The sequence below is a fragment of the Pleurodeles waltl genome, chromosome 3_2, assembly GCF_031143425.1.
Source record: "Pleurodeles waltl isolate 20211129_DDA chromosome 3_2, aPleWal1.hap1.20221129, whole genome shotgun sequence".
Classification (NCBI taxonomy): Eukaryota; Metazoa; Chordata; class Amphibia; order Caudata; family Salamandridae; genus Pleurodeles; species Pleurodeles waltl.
Genome location: NC_090441.1, coordinates 167,860,316 through 167,880,558, shown reverse-complemented (window position 1 = coordinate 167,880,558; position 20,243 = coordinate 167,860,316). Strand labels below are relative to the sequence as shown.

General features: G+C 42.9%; 1 protein-coding gene across 11 annotated transcripts in view; it reads left to right on the top strand.

Annotated features, from left to right (window-relative positions):
* TNS1 (tensin 1) overlaps positions 1-20,243 on the top strand; it is a 1,530,885-nt gene that overhangs the window by 1,465,282 nt on the left and 45,360 nt on the right. For 9 of the 11 annotated variants that reach the window (XM_069227066.1, XM_069227064.1, XM_069227069.1 and 6 more), the window contains 2 exons: positions 2,816-2,908; positions 18,720-18,900. In XM_069227066.1, the coding sequence (XP_069083167.1) occupies positions 2,816-2,908; positions 18,720-18,900 (274 nt within the window). The remainder of the gene's footprint in view (positions 1-2,815; positions 2,909-18,719; positions 18,901-20,243) is intronic. The other 2 variants (XM_069227070.1, XM_069227068.1) reach the window with 1 other exon arrangement.

Here is a 20,243-nt window from a genome sequence, read left to right as displayed (position 1 = left end):
GTGGCTGCTGTTTTTTTCAGCACTTGCACTCCTTCAGCAGCTGATTGGTTAGGGCCAAACACATGGGCATCAATTCACCAAAAAATGCCAGGGGCAGCGGAAAGGACATCGCATGCCATGTCACCTTGACTTTGACTCACACACATGCACCTTCACACACACTCTCACATAAACACAGCCATCCAAAAGCATGCACACATCATACATTTAAAATAACTTGTGTTTACCTTAGCTGCCAGATAGTGTCACATTCCAGCTAATTGTACTCCATTTTTATTACACTAATTGTGAATAGTAGTAATCATTAGTTGTGTAATTAAAAAATTATTGACAGAAAACCAGGAAAATGGAGCCCCTACAGATGTCCTGGACGAGCTGCCCCTATGTTCCAGGTGCTGATTTTGCCCCCTCTCAGGCCAGGGGTTGCAAAGGCAGGGGTTGCAGTTGTGGCCCCCTGCGACCCATAAATGACATGCATGGCCAAACATCAGAGAGGATTGTCATTGCATAGAGTTCAGGCCAGGAGCAACTATGAAAGAAGTAAACTAATGTGTCTAAAAGGATGGTAGAAATTTCTGAGTAAAGTTCTTGCTATGAAGGGGGTAATCTCTGACAGTACATTCCTTTGTCTGCCACTAGTCCATGGCAAGGCTCTTCTGACTTGTGAAACCTCCACTGTCTGGTATTAGCTGGTCAAACACTCGTGACAAGAGAGAATCCACTTGTGGAGTTTGATGTAGTTTGCTTTCTCAGAAATACTTTGCACTGAACACCCCGCCCAGCCAGTGGCTGCACCCTGAGAGATGCCAGGGCACGAGCCTGCGGTACAAGTCAGCACACAAAAAAAAATCTGAATTGCAAGCTGGGCCCTTCCTCCTCCTTCCCTCCATCTTCCTCCTCCGGCAGCTGTGTGTGGGCTTCAGTGGAATCTGTCAGTCAGGAGAAGAAACAAGCAGTGATTCCCCAAGGAGCCAAGTAACAAGTGGGTGTTCACTGCATGTGTCCGCGTCTGTTGGATGCCCTTTGCAGGGTCCACCCACTGCCTGCTCTCTGGACTTGTCTGCACACTCACAGTGTGAAAGTGTGGACCGCAAAGATGTGGTAAGATGCCGAGTCAGCGCTGCAAGAGGTTTGGACCTGGGGTCTCCGTACAAATCACATAAGAATGACACTTTTCAACTCTGCTGTACTGACTGAAAAAATACTAATGTGCTTGTCTATTCAGAGAGAAGCAAACAGGCTGGTAGGAAAATGGGGACTTATAAGTTCCTTGCGATACATAGTGGACCTTGGATCACAGTGTCATCGCCAGAACTGATGAATGATGAGACCATGGAAAAGGGTTTGAGGTTTGGCCTCATAAATAGGCAAGACCTGATCAAATACAATTGTTTGATGTTTAACCCATAAAATAGTCTTAAGAAAGAGGCACTATCCCACACTATCCCAATTTCAGGAAGACACAGAGAGAGGTGCTGCTTGGCTGGTCACCCACTCCTGTCCCTGCACTGTTTGATCTGACCTGCTTGAGCGGGACAGGACCAGTTTATCCCTTAGAGTTCAGTAGAGTCTTTGAATCACCATCATGAGTCATAATCGAAAAACCCTTTCTTCTTGGTCAGTAGACCAGATGATCTGGACCATACTGATTATCAGGATCACCCAGGCAAATAATGTTGTCTGAGAAAACAAAGGGTCTACAGTTTAATGGTCACCCAAAAGCCCAATAGAGCAGTGGACAAAGAATACTGGAGGGTTGGTACATTCCACTTCCAAGCAACCTTACATATTCCTTCGAGCAAAACAGTTGGGCCTGATTTAGAGTTTGATGGACAGATTAGACAGATACCCTGTCCACCGTAACGGGAGAGCCATAGGATGTAGTAGACTTGAAATACTGCAGACAGGATATTTGGCATGTTTGTGACTGAGCAACCCATCCACCATCTCTAAATCAGTCCCTTTGTTCCTTTCTCAGCTATATGTAGTGACAATAATGAGACACTATGCCACTACATTAAAATACAAAATGAATGAATAAATAACTAATGTGTAAAAATAGCAATAGCCTTTGTGAACAGAATAAGCTTGCTCTTTTTGTCCTATCATCAAATCCTATAATGTACATTTTGTGTTCATGTGGTCCAATAGATTAGGTCTGAAATATTCTAAAAAATGTCAATTCAACTTTAATAGATTCAATAAAGTTCTAATTCACCTTGGCACTGATGTTTGAAGTGGATCTGAAGCTCAGGGGCCGGTGTGCTCTATAAAGATAGCAAGAGATTATCTTTTTAAAAGATAGGGATGGAATTGTTATGTGCTACAAAATATAAAAGAAAGAAGCCTATTAATGCACCCATTGTTCTAACAATCATATTTGTACACAGCCATATTTCTAACAGCCACTAACATGGATGGGAACAACAATTCCTTCTTTACCCTAAGTTATCTCCTCTTGCAGTCGTTTGATGACAAGGCTTTGCAAAAAATTGATCTTATCTTTGTTCATCTTTTGCATTTACTACCTACCTTATCTTCACTGATTTACCTGCTGTTTGCAATCCTGTCAAACACTTTCCTCCCTATGTTCTTCCTCTTACTGCTGTATACATTTGATGTAATCATTGGTTGTATGTCACTAAGGATCCCCAGAGTTCTCTTTGCTCTTGTGAGAATTCTTTTGGTACTGAAAACTTTCTGTGGTCATTTTGATAAATTGTCTTTTTAAGTTAATGCCGCCCATAGATTTCATAGGGAGGGGCTTCTTGTTTTGGAATCTAAAATGTTCTTTTTTTTTTTTCCTTACTGGTAGTGCGCTCTCCCCCAGGCTTGGCTAAAACGCCTCTGTCGGCGCTGGGTCTCAAGCCCCATAACCCAGCAGATATTCTTCTGCAGCAAACAGGAGGTGAGTAGTCAATTGTGGGACTGGCTTCCCGGCACTGTGCGACTTCAACATCAATTAAATGTCGATGTCGCTTCTTGAAGAATACAGAACTTTTCGGCCTCCTCTTCGGTCATTCAGTTTTCTACTGGACCTTTGACTTTCTTGTGTCCGGTGCCAGCTTCTTTGTAAGTGTCGTCGTTCTTCCTGTCAGTGTCACAAATTCTCCGCTTTGTCTTCCAAAGGCTTTTCTCTTGCCATTTCTTTCCACCTGTCTTCTATTTTTTTCAGTTTGAAATATTTCCTTATAAATGTCCCTCCCTGTTCTTCGATGGTACAACTGGACATCAACTTTCTTCTATCATCCTTCAGTTTCAAATATTTTCCTGTAATTTTCCCACTCAGTTCTTCAGTGTTACAACTTCGCCTTATCTTTCTTCTGCCTAGCTTTCATTTTGAAATATTTTCTTTACAGTTTCCCTCTGTACTTAAATTTTACAACTTCTTCTCAACCTTCTTCTGCCTGTCCTTCAGTTTCACAAACTCTTACAATTTTCTTCTGAAAACTTGCCTTTCTCTTCTATTTGTCTTCAGACACTATTGCTCTACTGTCCAATATGACCATTCTCCATGTATTACGGTATTGTATATATTTATGTACATTGATGTACAAATGAAAATGCTAAAAGGGTAGGGTGCGGGAGGGGGGGATGGTCAAAGTATTTCAGTAACAGCCAGGCATGAAATGTAAATGTGGCAATTTTGTGCAAAGAAGATTTTGAAATTACTGTGTATAAGGTAATCAACTCCAAAAAGTCAAATCCGTTTATCAAATCATACTAAAAAGAATCCGTATGCAAAAGTACCTTGTTAAATGGTAGCCTGGAGTATCCAAAATAGTTACAATTTGCATAGATTGTAGAAGAGAGTGGTTAACAGTTGTTCATAGGTTGCTGAAGGAACTGGTTAAGGGTTGTCATAGGATGTTGAAGAAACTGGTTACAAACTGTCATGGAGTCTAAAAGTTGGCATGGAGTACAGAAGGAACTGGTTAAAAGTTGTTATAGGTTGTTGAAGGAACTGGTTAAAAGCCGTCATGCCGATTACAAGGTGGCCTGAGGTATAGAAAAGTTGGTTAAATGTTGTCATAGGATTCAGGAGTGACAGAATCAAGTTATCCCGAGGACCAGAGAGTAATGGTTAAATGTTGTTGCCTGATTTGTATGGCATAAAAGTTACAGAGTGAAGCTGGCAGGGGCTGTCATTTGAACTGCTTTAAAGATGTTGCATGCGGTAAAAGTAATTACATGAAGGTGTTTGAGGATGTAGAACATACTGGCTCAAAGGCATCCAGGAGAAACTAATTCATTGTTTAGTTTTGTTTGTAAAAGTTACTGACGATGCAGTAAGGTATACAAGGAACTGCTTAAAGTTTTTGGTAAATAGTAATATAGTGCTACGAGGTTGTCATAGGCATGAGTTACTGGTTGAACGGTGGTTGCTGTGTATACAGAGAGTCCTTGAATCACATTGCCATAGGAGGAGAGCATTATATTGTAAAGGCAAGTGCATTTCACAACCTGGGAGCTTGTGCAGTTGTCATGTGGTGCAAACAACTGAATAAAAAGTGCCATAAAGTGGCTTGTACACTGGATAGGAGAGGGTAACATTTCTGAATTATAAAACGTGTTATTTTGTATAAAAGCAACTGGTTAAAGTGTGTAATACAATTTACAAGAAATGAAATAAATTTGCTTTGAGTGCAGAGGGAGCACATTGCTCTGGATAAAAAAAAAAAAAAAAAAACAATAACCCAAATGAAATACAGGCTGTTGTATTACCTTTTTGCCCTTCAGCATCTCATCGGAGTTTCCAGCCATGTCTTGGCCTAGGGGCAGGAAAACACGTCTTGGGCTGTGCTCTAATACCACCCGGCCATGGCGCGGAGCCATAGAATCTTGACCGGATACTCCTCAGTTTTCACATTCCTTGAGTTGGCACCAGAACACATTCCAATGCAAAAGTCAAGTAGAATTGGTAGGTTAGTCGATTGTGTAATCTTCTACAGAGCAGAAGTGATATCAGTTTTTCCAGTATCATCTGAGCCATCATCAGCTTCTGGGATTATACATTTTTTCTGATCAGGTATAGCTGTTTAATTCACTTGACATTGATCCGATTTGATTTGTCCCAATTCTGACTGCAGTTAGCAGGTAGCCCAGTGCAGGGGTTGCCAGAGATGCCAATGTGCTTTTCTTATTCCCCGTTGTGAGGATGGCTACTAGCACTTATGCCCACAGATGGTTACATTAGGGAATATTGAGAACAGTTTCATCCTCTATCTATAAATGTGTCTGAGATGCTCCTCATTAAGTGAAACCTCATTTTAGTTTGGTTCTATCCATGTTGGTGGATGGACTTATGATGGCCAGCTTCCTCTTTACACCACACTGAAGCCCTGTTGGTTTCACTGTATTTCTTCAGGGGTATTTATAAAATCTGACCCTAGCCCTAAATGGCAGCAGACCATTGCACACTGCAGAGAGCAAACCAAGCCAACAGAGGGGAATATACAGAAATGCAGGTGTATTTACAGTGTAAACAGAGGGCACGTCGGTCACGAAAGGCATTCAGTAATGTTTGCCCATCCTGTTGGAACACTTAAGGGTATATTTACAAGAAAGTGGCTCATTGCTCCTGATGCGCCACTTTTCTCACGTCCCCCTACTTCCACCTAATGACACCATGTTTGCGCTGTATTTACAATAGCGTCAACACTTTTGGCACGTTATTGTGGTGCCTTGCTGCACTAGTGTCAAAAATGTTGATGCTAGTGCAGGAAAGCACAGGGAGGCCCATAGGTTAATATGGGTGTTTCATTTTAACGCGTGCTCTGAGCAGGCGTTAAAAATGACTGAAAAAAAGACACAGTGAAATGTTGTAAATTTCACTCTGCCACTTTTTTGGGCCTCCCTGCGTTGGAACAACCACCCTTGCATACATCATGACAGGCACAGGCATAATGTGGTGCAGGGGGTTACAAAGTGGCGCAATGCAAGCATTGCACCACTTTGTAAAACTGGTGTGGGGAAAAGGCCTCCTCGAGGCCGCCTTAGCATAAAAAAAATGACGCTAGGGCGATGCAAGGAGGCGCTAAGGGCTTGTAAATATACCCCTAGTCCCATAGGTTGTGCTTTAATGAGGGTTTTTCCTTCCCTTTGCTAGCAGCACCAAAATTGGTGGATTTATTTGTGCAGAGATTCCCCTAACATTCATGGCTGAAGGGAAGATTTCAGTGCACAGGCACTAGAAAGACATTACTCGAACGGAGCATAACCAGATCTCCTTGGATGCTTTAGTATAAACCTTTTCCACATACTGACACTAAGAATATTCCCTTCATCGTTATAGGAAAAACTCAAAACTCAGAAACAGATATTGATAACAATGTTGGAGGATTATAGTTCAGTGAAAATACCTTCTTACCACTCACCTGTCACCGTCTCTGTTTGGAAACCTGTTTGCGAAAGTTAAGTTACAACACCCAAGCAATCTTTTTATTATGATGAATTCATACTGACAGATTTCTGTCTGATTTCCCATTAGCATTTGAGGTCAAACAGGGTGTTGCCTTGTGTGTTGCCAAAAGGAGGGTCATCCCTTTCGAAGATCAGAGATGGTGCTGTAGAGAGTTGGGGGTTCCCTTGTTGAGTCTTGTTCATTATCGGAATTAATCAAAAATTTGCTCTACCAGCTAAGAACGGTCGGCACCGCCCAATAACTTAATGCAGAACAATCAATCTCTCAAAGGCTACTTCTACAGCTAGTCGCCACTGCTTGTACAAAGACATTCCTACCTGTGTGTCAGCTCAGGCATGTATTCTCAATAAGGCAGACCTGTTCATAATCTGGTTTTAAAATCTTCTGAGCAACTTCTAACAAACATTGACTGTGGCCCAGCCTCTCAGGCTGAGATAGAATGTAAAAATTGCAGCTCCTGTTTTATTGGCGATTACCCTTCCACAGAATGTCAGCAATACAATTTAGTTTCCTTTTATTTTTTTTGAGTTCTTATTATTTTACGTCTGTCACCTTTCAGCCCCTTTGCAGCACTGATGCTGTGGTAACATAGAAAGAGACAACAAAACTACCAAGCCCTTCTAGTGCAGACATTAAGGGCCAGATGTACGAAAGGATTTTACCCATTCTGTGTCTATGGGAAAAAGCTTTCGTACATATGGCCCTTACTGCTTACAGGCACAGTCTATTGTCTCTACTTGTAAACTTGGTCTTGTCAGTGATACTGGCTTCCTCTGTTTGTGGCAGTCTTTTTCTGAAGTTATGGACTCTGCTGCTTCAGCTTGAGGCTGCTGCACTCATCCAGACGCCTTTCCATGGACAAGGTCCTGCTCCGGAACTCCCCGTCCTAAGTCATGACCGCTAGTTCAGGAGTACTTTGAAAAATGCTCGCCTCGTGTGCTGTGTTTACTCCCTCTCACCATCTGACTCCTGTCCTTGGCTCATGTTTAGACATTCATGGCTCTGCATACCACAGATTCCAAAGTATGAGAAACTAACTTTGCCTTTTATGAGCAAGCACATAGATACAGCTGAAATGTTGTGTGAATGATCATGAGGATTCATGATTGTAATTGTGAATATATTTCTATAGTGCTTACTACCCCTGACGAGGCGACAAAGTGCTTTTCGGCGAGTAGCACACTACTCCGGAACCCAAGAGGAATTAGTGATTGATTATCATGGGGAAATATGAGTACCGTTTTAGTATTATTATGAGTTACTTTGAGCAGAGGATATGTGAATTTGTTAGTTGGATTGACTAGAGTAATGGAGGGATAGAGGAGGGAAGAATCCAAACCACTCCAATGGTTGAAGTGATTGAATAACAATTAGCAAACACTGACTGACCTACCCAATTAAAACCATTAAAGATCTGCTGTGTGGAAAAGTCACGTCATAGGAGTTGCTACCTGCTGAGAGTTACTGATTTTGTTAAGGTAAAGGCCAGATTCTATGCCACACGCATCAGTCTGAATCTATCAACTTTAAGAAGAAGGAACAGATGACCAAGTGGCTGCCTCACATCATAAAACAGTGGCTGTATGAGGTTTTCAGGGATTACACTAGGCTAATCTGCCCTGTTCCCCATATCATGGTGCCAACACGGTGGTCTGTTTCAGTGCTTTGACTGCATAGGATGAAATACATTCTGCTTCAGGCTTCCACTGTCCTAGCATTGGAATCCTTGGGTGATAAGAAGTTGCCATCACTCTAAAGAATGTTCACTAATGATTTATGCAATTTTTAAGGCAAGGTCCTTTGGTTTTTCTGAGCAAACTCTCCATTTCGTGCTGAATCAATGCTCTTGTTGATCCGTTTGGCAGTCTGGTGACATCAGGATAAATATTGCTGTGTTGACAGTAACTAGTGTCCAGTGGATTTGGATGTTATTAGTATCGCTCTGCCGAGTGTTGTGTTCTCGTCACTGTACTAAGATACTGTCTCCATCTACAGTTCCCTGACATCAGATCCACTTCCTGACACATATGCTACATATGCATGTTCTCTGGCATTACATACTACCACCAGACATTTTATGCTTAAACCTATCAGTTGTTACAGTCCACTCTGTGTTTTCCTTACGCGTCAGGACCAGGCACGCATGGGGTCATATTGGTGACATGATTCTAAAGTTTAGGACTACTCAAGGAAGCCCATAGATGTTCATCAATATAATCACTTTTTCAAGGAGAACAAGTTGAAATACTTGTCAGTGGCCCTGAAGTGCTGTGGTTTGTTATTCTGTAGTTTGGAGATCTCTCCTGAAGGACATTGTGGAATGTACTCCAGCTCCTTACACAAGAGCTACGTTTGACCCCCGGTCATAGTGAGAAAGAACCTTAATAGGGCGCATTCTGATAACTGCATCATGTTGGTTTAAAGTTCTTCAGATTCTGTTTGAATTGTGAAGAGGAGGATTCTCTGTAATACTTTCTGCATCTGTTTTTCTCTATGTGTCTGCTTTTGTACCTCTTGGCCGAGTGTCCCTGTGTGGTTGTGGCTGAAACATTTTACAAGAAACCTTTCTTCATCACTTGAAAATGTGAACCTATTTGTTATTTTTATTGCTGTTATCACAAGCATTTGCACCTAAGACGAAAGCAACACTTCAAAGCAATACTTCAACATAAAACATCTTTTCAAAACACCACAACGTTCAAACTGATTGTCAGATTTTATTGTTCACTTGTTAAGTTTATTTAGAAACCGGTATGCATTTTGTCTCCTCCCACAGAGTAACGTTTTGAACATACAGTTTGAAAGGGACATTCACTTTTTTTCATACAGGAATTCGATTTAGGTGCTTTTATCAAGCCTTCCCATTGAATACTATAGTACCATAAATATCTCAACATTGTTTTATTGTTGTAAACTAAAAATAGCCCTTCACTCCTCCATATCGTGTTTCCCCATTCTTCTTACCTTAAGGCTATTTCTAAGGCACACGCCTCTCAGTTCTTTCTCTGTCTTTGCTTCTTTAAGCCTTATAAATGGGTTAAACTTGCCAGTGATCCTAAGCTATGAACAGTGTATGTTTTGGGCAATGATGTCTAACTTTCTCTCTCTTTTCCCGCATTTCCCACTCCCACACTTTGCCATCTCTCTTCCCTTTCACACCATATTTCATTTTCTCGCCTTCCTTTTCTTCGTTTCCTCAGATATAGACAGGGATACCGTGGTGGCAACTGTTGAAGGTATGATGTTCTTTTATTTTGACACATTTGGGCCCAGATGTATGCGTTAGCACAGGTTTGCGTCAAAAGTATAGCATCGGCTAGCGCCATTCCAGAGCATCAGCCGGGCCCCATACTTAAGGAATGGCACAAGCTGGTGCTAAGGCCCGGTTAGCGTCAAAATACATGACGCTAACCGGGTGGGGGAGGCGTAGGGAAAACTGGAGGTTGTGCGTGAAACAAAATAATGACTCTAACCTGACTAGTGCCATTGTTAGACACACAACCCCCATGGACATGACTCCTGTCTAAGTAAAGACAGGAGTCATGCCATCCAGCCCAATGGCCATTGGACACAGTGCCATGTAGGGGGGCCCAAGTTAGGCCCCCCTAGAGCACTTTAAAAAAAGGATAAATACTTACCTCTACTTACCTGTACTTACCTGGGATGGGGTCCCCCATCCTCCGCTGCCCCTTTGATGTGGGTGGGGGTGTCCCTGGGGCCTGGGGAGGGCACCTGTGGCCTTATTCCATGGTGTTCCACCATGGAAATGGGCCCACAGGTCCCCTAACGTCTGCCCTGACCCAGGCGTTAAATAATGGCAGTAAGCATCTTAGCGCCATTATTTAGGCCCGCCTCCCTCCTGTGCACTATTTTTGCATGAAAGGATAAATGAGGCGCTAGGGCCTTTGAGTCATTTTTAGCCTGGGAATACCTACCTTGCATCTCATTGGCGCAAGGTAGTTTTCCACAGGCAAAAAATGACTTTAACACCAATATTTTGGTGCTAGACATGTATAGCGCCAAAATATAAATATGGACTTAAGTGCGCTGAACTATCGTAAACAAAAATGATGCTAATTCAGCGGAAACAGGGTATAAATATGCCCCTTAGTTTGTCTAGTCTCTGAACAAGCGTCAGAGGTTGGTTTCTTGTCTACTGAAACATTAAACCCTTTGCTTGTGGTCATCTGTAGTTTTCTTGGTTGCTGGTTTGAGGGAATTTTTGTGGTAAATACTTCAAGTCTAGCCTTCACCATACACAAATAATTGATCACAAATGAACTGCCAAAGCATTTTATTCTGACTTGTCCTGTTTATAAAACAAGGCTTAAAATGAACATTAGTGACTTCAGCTACGGATTGCAAGGTGGTGTGCTAAATTGTGACTATCATCCACCATCAATTGTGTTAAGCAGACCCTTACACCTGGGAAACTGTGGACAATTATCGAAGTTTGCTGAGCTTAAATTTTAAGGAAGCAATGTTGCGTAACTGAGGTTTTAAAAAAACAGTACAAACCCCTACTTGTAACATGAGAATGCAATATTTACACAACTTTGCAACTTTTGCAAAGTGCAAATTTGCCAACTTTGTGGGGAAAATTGAAAAATTCACCCACTACAAGTGGCAATGTCAGCATGACTTGAACATTCACAGGATCCAGACTGACACAGGTGGGTGTTTTGAGACCAACAAGATGACTTTTGTTTCTTCCACATCCATATTCCTTTCGCTCTGCTAATTCTTCTGCCTTTCAGATGCTTGTTAAGGGGCAATTCTTCAGCGCCATTTATCCGGCATTTGAGAAAGTGGTCAAGTCTTGTTTATGTCCTCAATGCTCTGTCCTTCCTAAACTGGAACACTCACCTTTACCTGGCAGCCACACCAGCCACTTTACTTCCTCTGTGTCAATCTTCTAGGTCTTTTGTGATTTTGTGATTTCCACAGATAACAGATATATTGCCGCAATCACACCAATTTCTTCCTTGGATCACTAAAGGCGATCGTGTCTGGAATCAGCACGGGGATACGTTTTTGCATGCGAGCCTCCTGGACCTTCTCAAGGGCTTTGAGGGTGGCGAGAGGTCTGTCTGTCGCACTTGTGTGGTGAGAATAAGCAGACCCTAAGTGCAGAAGTTCAGCTACATACACATGACATAATGTAGTCCAAAAGTCAAAGGAGAGAAAAGCAGCTGGAGTTTTATAGGAAGTCTGAGAACCAGCAGAGACTGGAAATATCCAAGGTGTCATACACCAAGGGCCTTGAGAACATACACCTGCATATATTGATGGCATACATCCCAGAATTCATGGACATCTTGTTTTTAGAAACATCGTGGGGTCAAGCTCTTGCTCGAATGGATTTTGTTGGTTTCTTCTTTTGAGTATTTTTGTAGTATAAACCTAATCTTGAGGTGAATCTCGGCACTTGGCATTATAGTTCCAAGAGTGTTGTGTGTAAGTAGTTACACATCACAGGGTGATAAGATTTTATCAGCGAATGCATACAAAACAATAACTTCGCAAGTATCCAGGAGTATTCATCATGAGCAGAGGAGTTTTACATTGAGGAAGACATCTTTCCTGAAGGTCAGAGGTAGTGAGTGGAATCTCGTGGTATGGTGGAAGATCACGTTGGAAGAGCAGAGAATGCTTATAGTACAGTTTGTTTCCAGGACTATTTATTGTACGCAGCGGTGTTTGAGATTGAGGAAGATGAAGGAACAAGAGAAGTGTTTGGAGATATTTCCTCAGTAACAATAAGGGTACCCTCCATTGTATAGCAGAAGATCATTCTAGGTTTGGGAGGTTAGGGTCCCATTGCAGTGGCGGTTGTTTATTTTTTTAGGTGTGGTGTTGATTTTTTGGTCTTACCTTAAATACTGAGAATATAATTTGAGAAATCTAGTGGTTGATAACTGTAGGACATAGCTATTATTTTGGAGGCACATTGTGTACCTTAATTGGAGGCACATTGTGTACCTTAATAAAGGTCTTTCCATAAAAATGTTATAGAGAGAAAAATACTAATCCACCCAAATGCAGGCTGGCTGACTGAGCTCATTAAGTTATTTATCCCTAAAACTAGAGCAGGGTTCTGCAAAGTCGGTCCTGGAGAGCCGGGTCCATGTCAGATTTTTAGCATATCCACATTTAGAAAAAAGATGTTTCAGAAATCTACATTTTTCTAAATGTGGATATGCTAAAAATCTGGCATGGACCGGCTCTCCAGGACCGACTTTGCAGAACCCTGAACTAGAGCAAAAGAGAAGTTTCAGTTTTTGTTTTTCCTCAAAGCACAGTAAATTTGAAAGCTAAGATGTTCGGGCTTATCTGCTTATATTTACATTCAAATATTCAGTTTCATTGCTTCACTGGCTTCATGGACTTAATATTGTTTCTCTGTGTCACCCATCAAAGTCGAATTAAGCTGCTGAACTACCTTAAAACTTTAAACCTAATTTCCAGTGATTTAGCGCTGGGACAGTGTTCTGCACTGAAAATCAGTGTGAATGGCACCAGGCGACGTGCCAGAGGGCGCAGATGCTTGAGTTGATTTTGCTGCTGCTCGAGTAGATTTTCTACTTGAGCATCAGCCTCCTGACCATGAATGGACACGACTGCCCATGTTAGAAAAATCTCATCTGATGCCCTCCTGGCGGCTGGAAATTGCTCTATTGGGCCCCAATTCTCACTTGCACTTACCAACTTACTATTCTGAAGCCACGTTCAAGAAAAAGTTCTGCAACTTGGCAAAAGGCAGAATTTGGCCGAAACTCCGTGTCACAAGAGTAACTTGAAGTCACCAAAATTCCAACAATTTCTCTGGCAGAACGGAATACTTTGCTGACCCCTAATCATAACACAAACTGCAGTGTTGGTGTTTTTTTTCAGTCGCCTACCCACAATGCTTACCCTGGCAGGAGTTTGTCTTTGTAGATAACATGTAAAGCTGCTGAATGACCATAGACACAAACAAGACCTTCGTCGCCACGGTGCAATAAGAGAAAAGGGAGGTGGAACCAGATAGCTTAGGTTTACGCTGAAATTAAAAAATATTCAAGAATATCCACAGAACTAAGATTGCCATTCTTTCCAGGCCTGCTCTGCAGTGCTTATTTATATTTTGCTTAAATATTGTCATTATATTATCAGAAAATACATTTCTTGCACCCTTGCCGGCTACAAAACATGGAGTGACCAAGCGCTGTAGGGGTTGCTTTTGACCTAAAATGGGAAAGGAGGCAAGAGCGCCAAAGCGCAGAACCAAACTTCTTCCCAGGTATATTTGTCGGTAGTCTCTTTTATCCGTGCTAATAATTGCATACTCTATAAGTATGTCCTGCCTCCACTTTCTCATTGGTGTGGACTATTGTCGTTCACCTTTCACAAAGGCTGATGCCCACTGGCCAAGAAGCCTTGAGAAAGTCATTGTAACAGGTTGTTTGATTGGCTTAATGAATTAACAGTATTCATAATAAGGGTGACATAGGGCCAGATGTAGGAAAGGTTTTTACCCATTCTGTGTCTATGGGAAAAAGTGTTCGTACATATGGCCCATAGATAGATAAGCAAATCTGATTTGTTTATATAAAAGATGACAATGGTATTTTTTAAACATTTCAGGAAAGAGACACAAAGTAGCAAAACAGTGATTATTCAATACCCTAAGAGCAGGTAGGTATGAGAATAATTTTCCTTAATATGGGAGTGATCTCGAGTTTTTGGCCACATCGAGTTCAATGCTCCTCTAGGCCTCTAGAGCTGGAGTTCATCCATGGAATGTTCAGCCCAGCCCAGGTCACAGGTCAGAGCTGGAGTAAATATTCCTGGCGTATGTTTGAAGTGACTCTGGGAGTGGTGGAGGGTTCAGAGTACCTTCAGTGCCAAGGCGCACATGGTGGTCTTATCAAAGGAGGTTCAAAGATAGCTGCGCCCACTTCGTCTGTGGCTGCGCCCGTAACATTCACAGGAACAGCAACAAAGCTCTCGCTCTATTAAAAATAAACGTTTACACGTTTGTGTGTCTGTTTGGCACGTGATAAATTGTTGGCGTTGGCAAGGGCATAAGCAGATATGTTTCAGTATTCCTGGATCACTGAGCGATTCTCCTCTCCAGTGGAAACCAGCACTTGTTGCCGCTCCGACAATACCCACCACGCTGTTGCTTATATGCGCAAAATCATTTGAAAGGTGCATGTGTGCAAAAAGAGCTGCATGTGTGCATATTGCACGTGGCACACGTTATGGCCTGGTGCAAACCGTGAGCTCTGGAGTTTCGTTTTTCTCTTCCTCTGTGTTTCCCATATGTGCCTTTTGCTCGCAGCAAATGCTTGAGGCAGAAAAATAAGTGCCGGTGCTCCCCGCCGAAAACCACAAGCACAACTTAAGCACTTTCTACAGCTTATGCACTAACTCGAGAAATCCCTCGTAAAGTGCGTGCGCTTTAGTAGACAGTGCAGTCGCATAAAAGTGAAACACACAGCCATGTACTCGCGTGAACTCACTTCCACGTTGGTCTCTGGCGTCAAGGTGTCCTCGTATACACCATAAGAATGGTGCCCTCTCCCCCACCCCAAAAAAAAAAAAACTCTCCTCAAAACCCTCCAAAATGACGGAAAGTAATTTAAGAAAGCGAAGCTGCAGCGCCCCGTCCTTATGACCTTGGTGACTTTAAAGATGTCACCGAGATGCGCACAAAAAAACCCGGCTTTAGCTCAAAATTTCTTTTGCCTACGTTTATTACTTTGTGGTAAAATCACTTAGGTGATGTGGGTTTACCACGTCACTGACGTGATGGGAAAGCTGTCTGCCATTGACGTGATGCGGCTGCACAGGGAAGGATGCGTGTTCCAGCTCCTCGCGCCTCATGTGTACGGTCGATAAATCCGGACACAGGGATGCTGCTGTGAGAGTCTCTGAGGGGCTGGCGCGAGGTTTAACTTACCTCCTTGTAAGTATGTAAAGTCCTGCATCCTCCAGCCCCAGCGGCCCTCTGATTGGTCGACCTCTCGCTCTGCACTCCCAGGAGGAGGGGAATGCGTCTATTGGGGCCTCGGTGTACTGAACTGCTCAGCCCCTGGTCTGCGGAGGCGTCTTGTGCCCCTGGGCAGAATCCGCGCTGTGTGTGGCACCCACCTGGCATGGCTGGGATCCCAAGCTTCAGGGATCTCAAACACCACCCAGTAGGTCAACAACACCGACAAAGTCTCAAGAGCAGCAGTGACCACGTAGGCCTCACAAAAGCAAAGGACGCATCTGATTTCAGAAAAGAGATATTTATTGGTAAAAAAGTCGAAGTGGGTGTATCAGGACTTTACCAAGAGCCTCTCGTTTCAACCCTCCCCTCAGTGACAGGAGACGCTACAGGGGCGGTTTGTCTGTTTGATATTTGTAATGTGCCAACAATACCAAGAACGTGTTCATACGAGCAACGAACAATTAGACAAACACAATAAAACAGATGAAAAAGCAGGCGGGTAGTCCCGAGGATACACGCAAACGATAACATGAAACAACCATATAACAAGGATAACTAACCTGTAAAGCAAGTGTAATTACAAATGCAGATAATAAAGGGGCACTGAAAGACCATTTAGAATCAAGATAAAGGCGCAGAAAAAATACTTATAGTAACACGCTGTTTTTTGTAATATAAAAAATGGCTTAGCTTCAGAATAACGTGTCAAAAGTGTGAATACTCTGACAGAGCGCCTCCCCAATTGGTGGGGGGCACAGCGTTTAGGACTCGGGGCCGCCGTGGAGGGCTTTGGGCACCGGCATGTTTTTATTTACAAATTAACCACTGACTAAGCGCCGAGCTCTGACGCTATCAGCTTGTGCTGTTCCATAGTGTGACGACACTCAAAGCTAACAAGTCTGCATGTTGGGGGGTTTCTGTCAGACTCTGTGTGCTGTCTCTGGGCACGGCGGGGGCTGTTTACAGATAGAGGGGTGCGAGTGTGTGCACGTGTGGTGGGCGGGTAAGGACGGTGTGATGGAGAAGGTGAGGTTGGGGAGGGGAAACTTGACTGTAGCACGTGGTTCCACGGGATGTAACGCAGCAGCGTGCGTACGTGCTGACGTCAGTTTAGTGTGAGCACGCCCTGTATGTGTTGTAGGCACGTGCTAATGGCTGCCTCACACCAAGGACGGGTGTTGCTGCATGCCACAGCGCATGCCCAACTGTCTCCGGCTTATGTTTTTGGTGGTTCTTGTAGGCCAAGCCTTCCTTTTATCCTACTGTTGCTAAACTGAACGCAATGAAACTGGGTAAAACCGACACCTGTTGTTTTCAGCGCTTAGAAACGGTATAAGTGAAGTGGTCAGTAGTGTGTATAGTGCAGTTTATTAGTAAACGATTTTTGTGCACATGGGAAAGTTCCCTGGGTCTGTGGGATACCGACACTTCTTGCAGGGTCTCACAGTGTGCGGGAAAAGTCACCTATTGTAGGTAGCATAGGTCTGTGGTTCCTGCAGGGTCACACACATACCCACATCATGCATTGCTATCCAGACCATCCTGTGCAGTGCTGGAACAGGAAAGTAGGATTGTCCTAGATTCCTTAGACTCGGAACACAAAGCTGGCAAATTTTGTCAGCCCAGCCCACATAGGGTGCATAGCGAGCGAGTCTCACCACTGCAATGGGGCTTGGGGTGTTCTTCCCCCCTCCAGGAACATTTAGGAAAAAATGGCAAAAACGGTGCATTCTACAATTAATTTGTCATTATATATTCAATTGTATTAGTTTTTAAATCATACTAAATGAAGACCTTACAGTGCACCAGGATACTGCAGTCTTTATTGGGGCTCTTCAATGATGCCCTCACCATCACCCTCTAACAGTGACGCTTATCTCTCCATAGCCCCTCGCTGACATGTATTTCGTATGTTTTATAGCGCCTCTCTCACCAGCGTAGGGTTTTGGAGCACTTTACATCACACACACATACAGACTCAGTGAATTAATCATGTATGTAAATCACTATATAGGAAATGTTACATAAGACAAAGGGGACTCTAAGCTGTAGGATTCACATGTCATCCATACTGGTGGCATTGCTAAAGGGTGCTTGGTCTGGGGAAGCTTGAACTCAGGATTCAGAATGTAACACAGAGGTTAGGATAGACTTTACTGATAATTTATTTCTACATATTTTTATTTTTAGTAACATTAGGATAATCAAAGACTGGGGGAAAAACCATAACTTTCCAACCTGTACCGTGCAGTTTGTATGTAGCACAGGGACATTGCTCAGTTTATCCACTTTTTGCCAACCAGTCTGCATGCAGCTCTTTGATGGCGGTACATAGCTCACTGTGCTAGATCTTGATTGTAACTTATGAACGGCACAGTAACACAAGGATCTCTGTGACAAACGCAGTATCCCACAGAGCATGTCATGTAAAATAATGTCCTATGATCTGCATAGTACCGGTTCTTTGCAGCAGGCACATTACTCCTCTGCGCTACCTTAGATGAGTCAAAACTGACACTAGACAAAACCCTGATCTCTCTCCAGAAGGTACATTATCTACCACAGTTATCTTGGCAACTTTTTGTTGTTGCCTGGCAACTGTTGGATATACAAGGAACTCTGCAGTGCTTTTAAAACTGCTGCACTGCTACAAAACCGGCTCACAGTAAGAAACCACCCCCTACTCTTCCAGCCTCCTGGGTAAATGTCTGATGCGATCAGTCCGGCCTTGGGAGAGAGATCTTTTAGTGATACAGCCCCAAATTCTCAATGATATGCTTGAAAAACAATGTTTTGAAAATCTCTTTTATAAGCATACCAGTAGGTTACACGAGTGGGCTGTGCGATAGCTGCAAGGTACTTTATAGTTATATATTAGTTTTTCTGTATTTACTCCCTCTTTCATCCTCTGACATTATTTAAAGTAGTGCCATTAAAGAGTTGAGTAAAAATGCCACCTTAAATCTTAAATTCACATGACTTAGCTGTATCCGTTTAAATAGCAAGTGATGTATCATTTTAAAGAGAGGCAGCTGGGAGGCACACAGTAAAACATATTTGGGCAAAGATGAGGGGGCCTGAATCAAAACCACCCTTAATAGGTTTTTCAAAGTATGTTTTGCATCCAATATTTAAGTTTCAATGGACTGTCCACATGACTCATTTTCAGGGTTTACCTGTTATTGGTTTAATACATGCATGGTCATCAGACAGTGGGTTGCCCATCTCAAAATCTGAAAGTGGGACACTTCCATTGGAAAAATGATAGAAAATCTGTGACATTTAGAATTCTCTTTTCCATTACTCTCTCCACAGAGCCGAGAAGCTATGTTGAATCAGTGGCACGGACAGCAACATCAGGGGGTGCCGTACCCCAGCAGAGGCTGGCACAAGCCGTGTATAGCCACGAGACCCCCCTCAGTAATGGTGGCTATGGGACCTCTGTGAGCGCCCCAAGCCCGCTGTCCACCAGCAGCCCCATACACAGCATGGACGGGTAAGGACAAAAGCTTGAGACTTTTATTGAAGCTGTGCACTTATTGATTTGTTACTCACAGTGTACCAAAAATACAAATCCTGTCTCATGAAATGGTGAAGGCAGAGGCATTTTTGCAATTCAGGGGGAGATTATTCACTCTGGCCAGGTGTTTCCTGCCATGCCTATTTATTGACCATTTGTAGGTGATGAGTTGGTGTGTTTGTAGGAGCACTGGTGTCTTTCAGTCTTGGACGGTACATTGAGTCTGTGAGATACTCAGGGGTTTCCCAAGTGGTAGAATTCTAGATGGTGTTGTTTGTAAAACTGTTTGGTCTGAATCAAGTCAGTAGCCTGAATCAGTGGTTGGCTCTAGGCAGTTTTTCAGTTGTGACCTAACTAGTAATTCAATTATTTTTTGCCAAAAAAGTTAAGGAAGAGGTGGGTCTATTGTTAGAAAGAAATGTAACATTGTGAAATGAGCTCAAATTAGTTGAAGGGTCTGTGAACAGTGTGAGGTTGTTGTTGGAAAATGGATGCGTTGGCTTTGGAATTAAAATAGGGGATTATCTGATATCTGTATGCTTTTAGACGAAGTAGTTATTGAGATCATCACAAATTTCTTGAGATGGTATCAAAGTAGTGGAGATACTATTATGAGTGCTCAATTCTTCATACACTTCTTTGCCTGGTCAATGTGTTCTTTGCAATTATTTTTCTTTGCAGATTGGATTTTCTATTTGTCGATGTAGCAATGACCCTTACACAGTTGTTTGTTACTTTGGAAGTTTGATATCTTCTATTTGCTTTCTGCAATGAGTTCTTTTAGTTTTAGTTTATGTGAGAACGAGCAGTTTTGTTTGGAGTTTTGCAATGCGATCTTGATGCTTTTTAAGGGGAGATTATGTCTAAGGTGTGTGGCATTTTGGTCTGTTATTGTCATTGTATAATATTTTCATTAAGATTAGGTTTGGTGTTTAGGGATGAGTAGGAGGATATTTGGAATTTCTGGCAGCAATGTATTTAAAGGGCTTGGATAGCGGGAGGTTGTTATGAATTTTCTGACTGGCAGTGTGGACAGTTTGCAAAGCATGGTTAACCAGTAGATCGGAAGACACTAAGGCCCAGATTTATGACAAAGTGGAGCAGCGCGGTGCTGCGCCAAAAATAGCACAGCTGAGCCGCACCACTTTTAAAACTCATGGATACCCCGTATTTACAGGAATACGCTGCACCCCTGTGCTTCCTCCTGCACCGGCACTGAACTAAGCTGCCGGAGCCAACGCAGGCATCATTGCACATGGTGCAAGGGGGTCTGCGGTGAGGAGATAGATTGTTTATGTGCAGGAAGGTGTCCCTTCCTG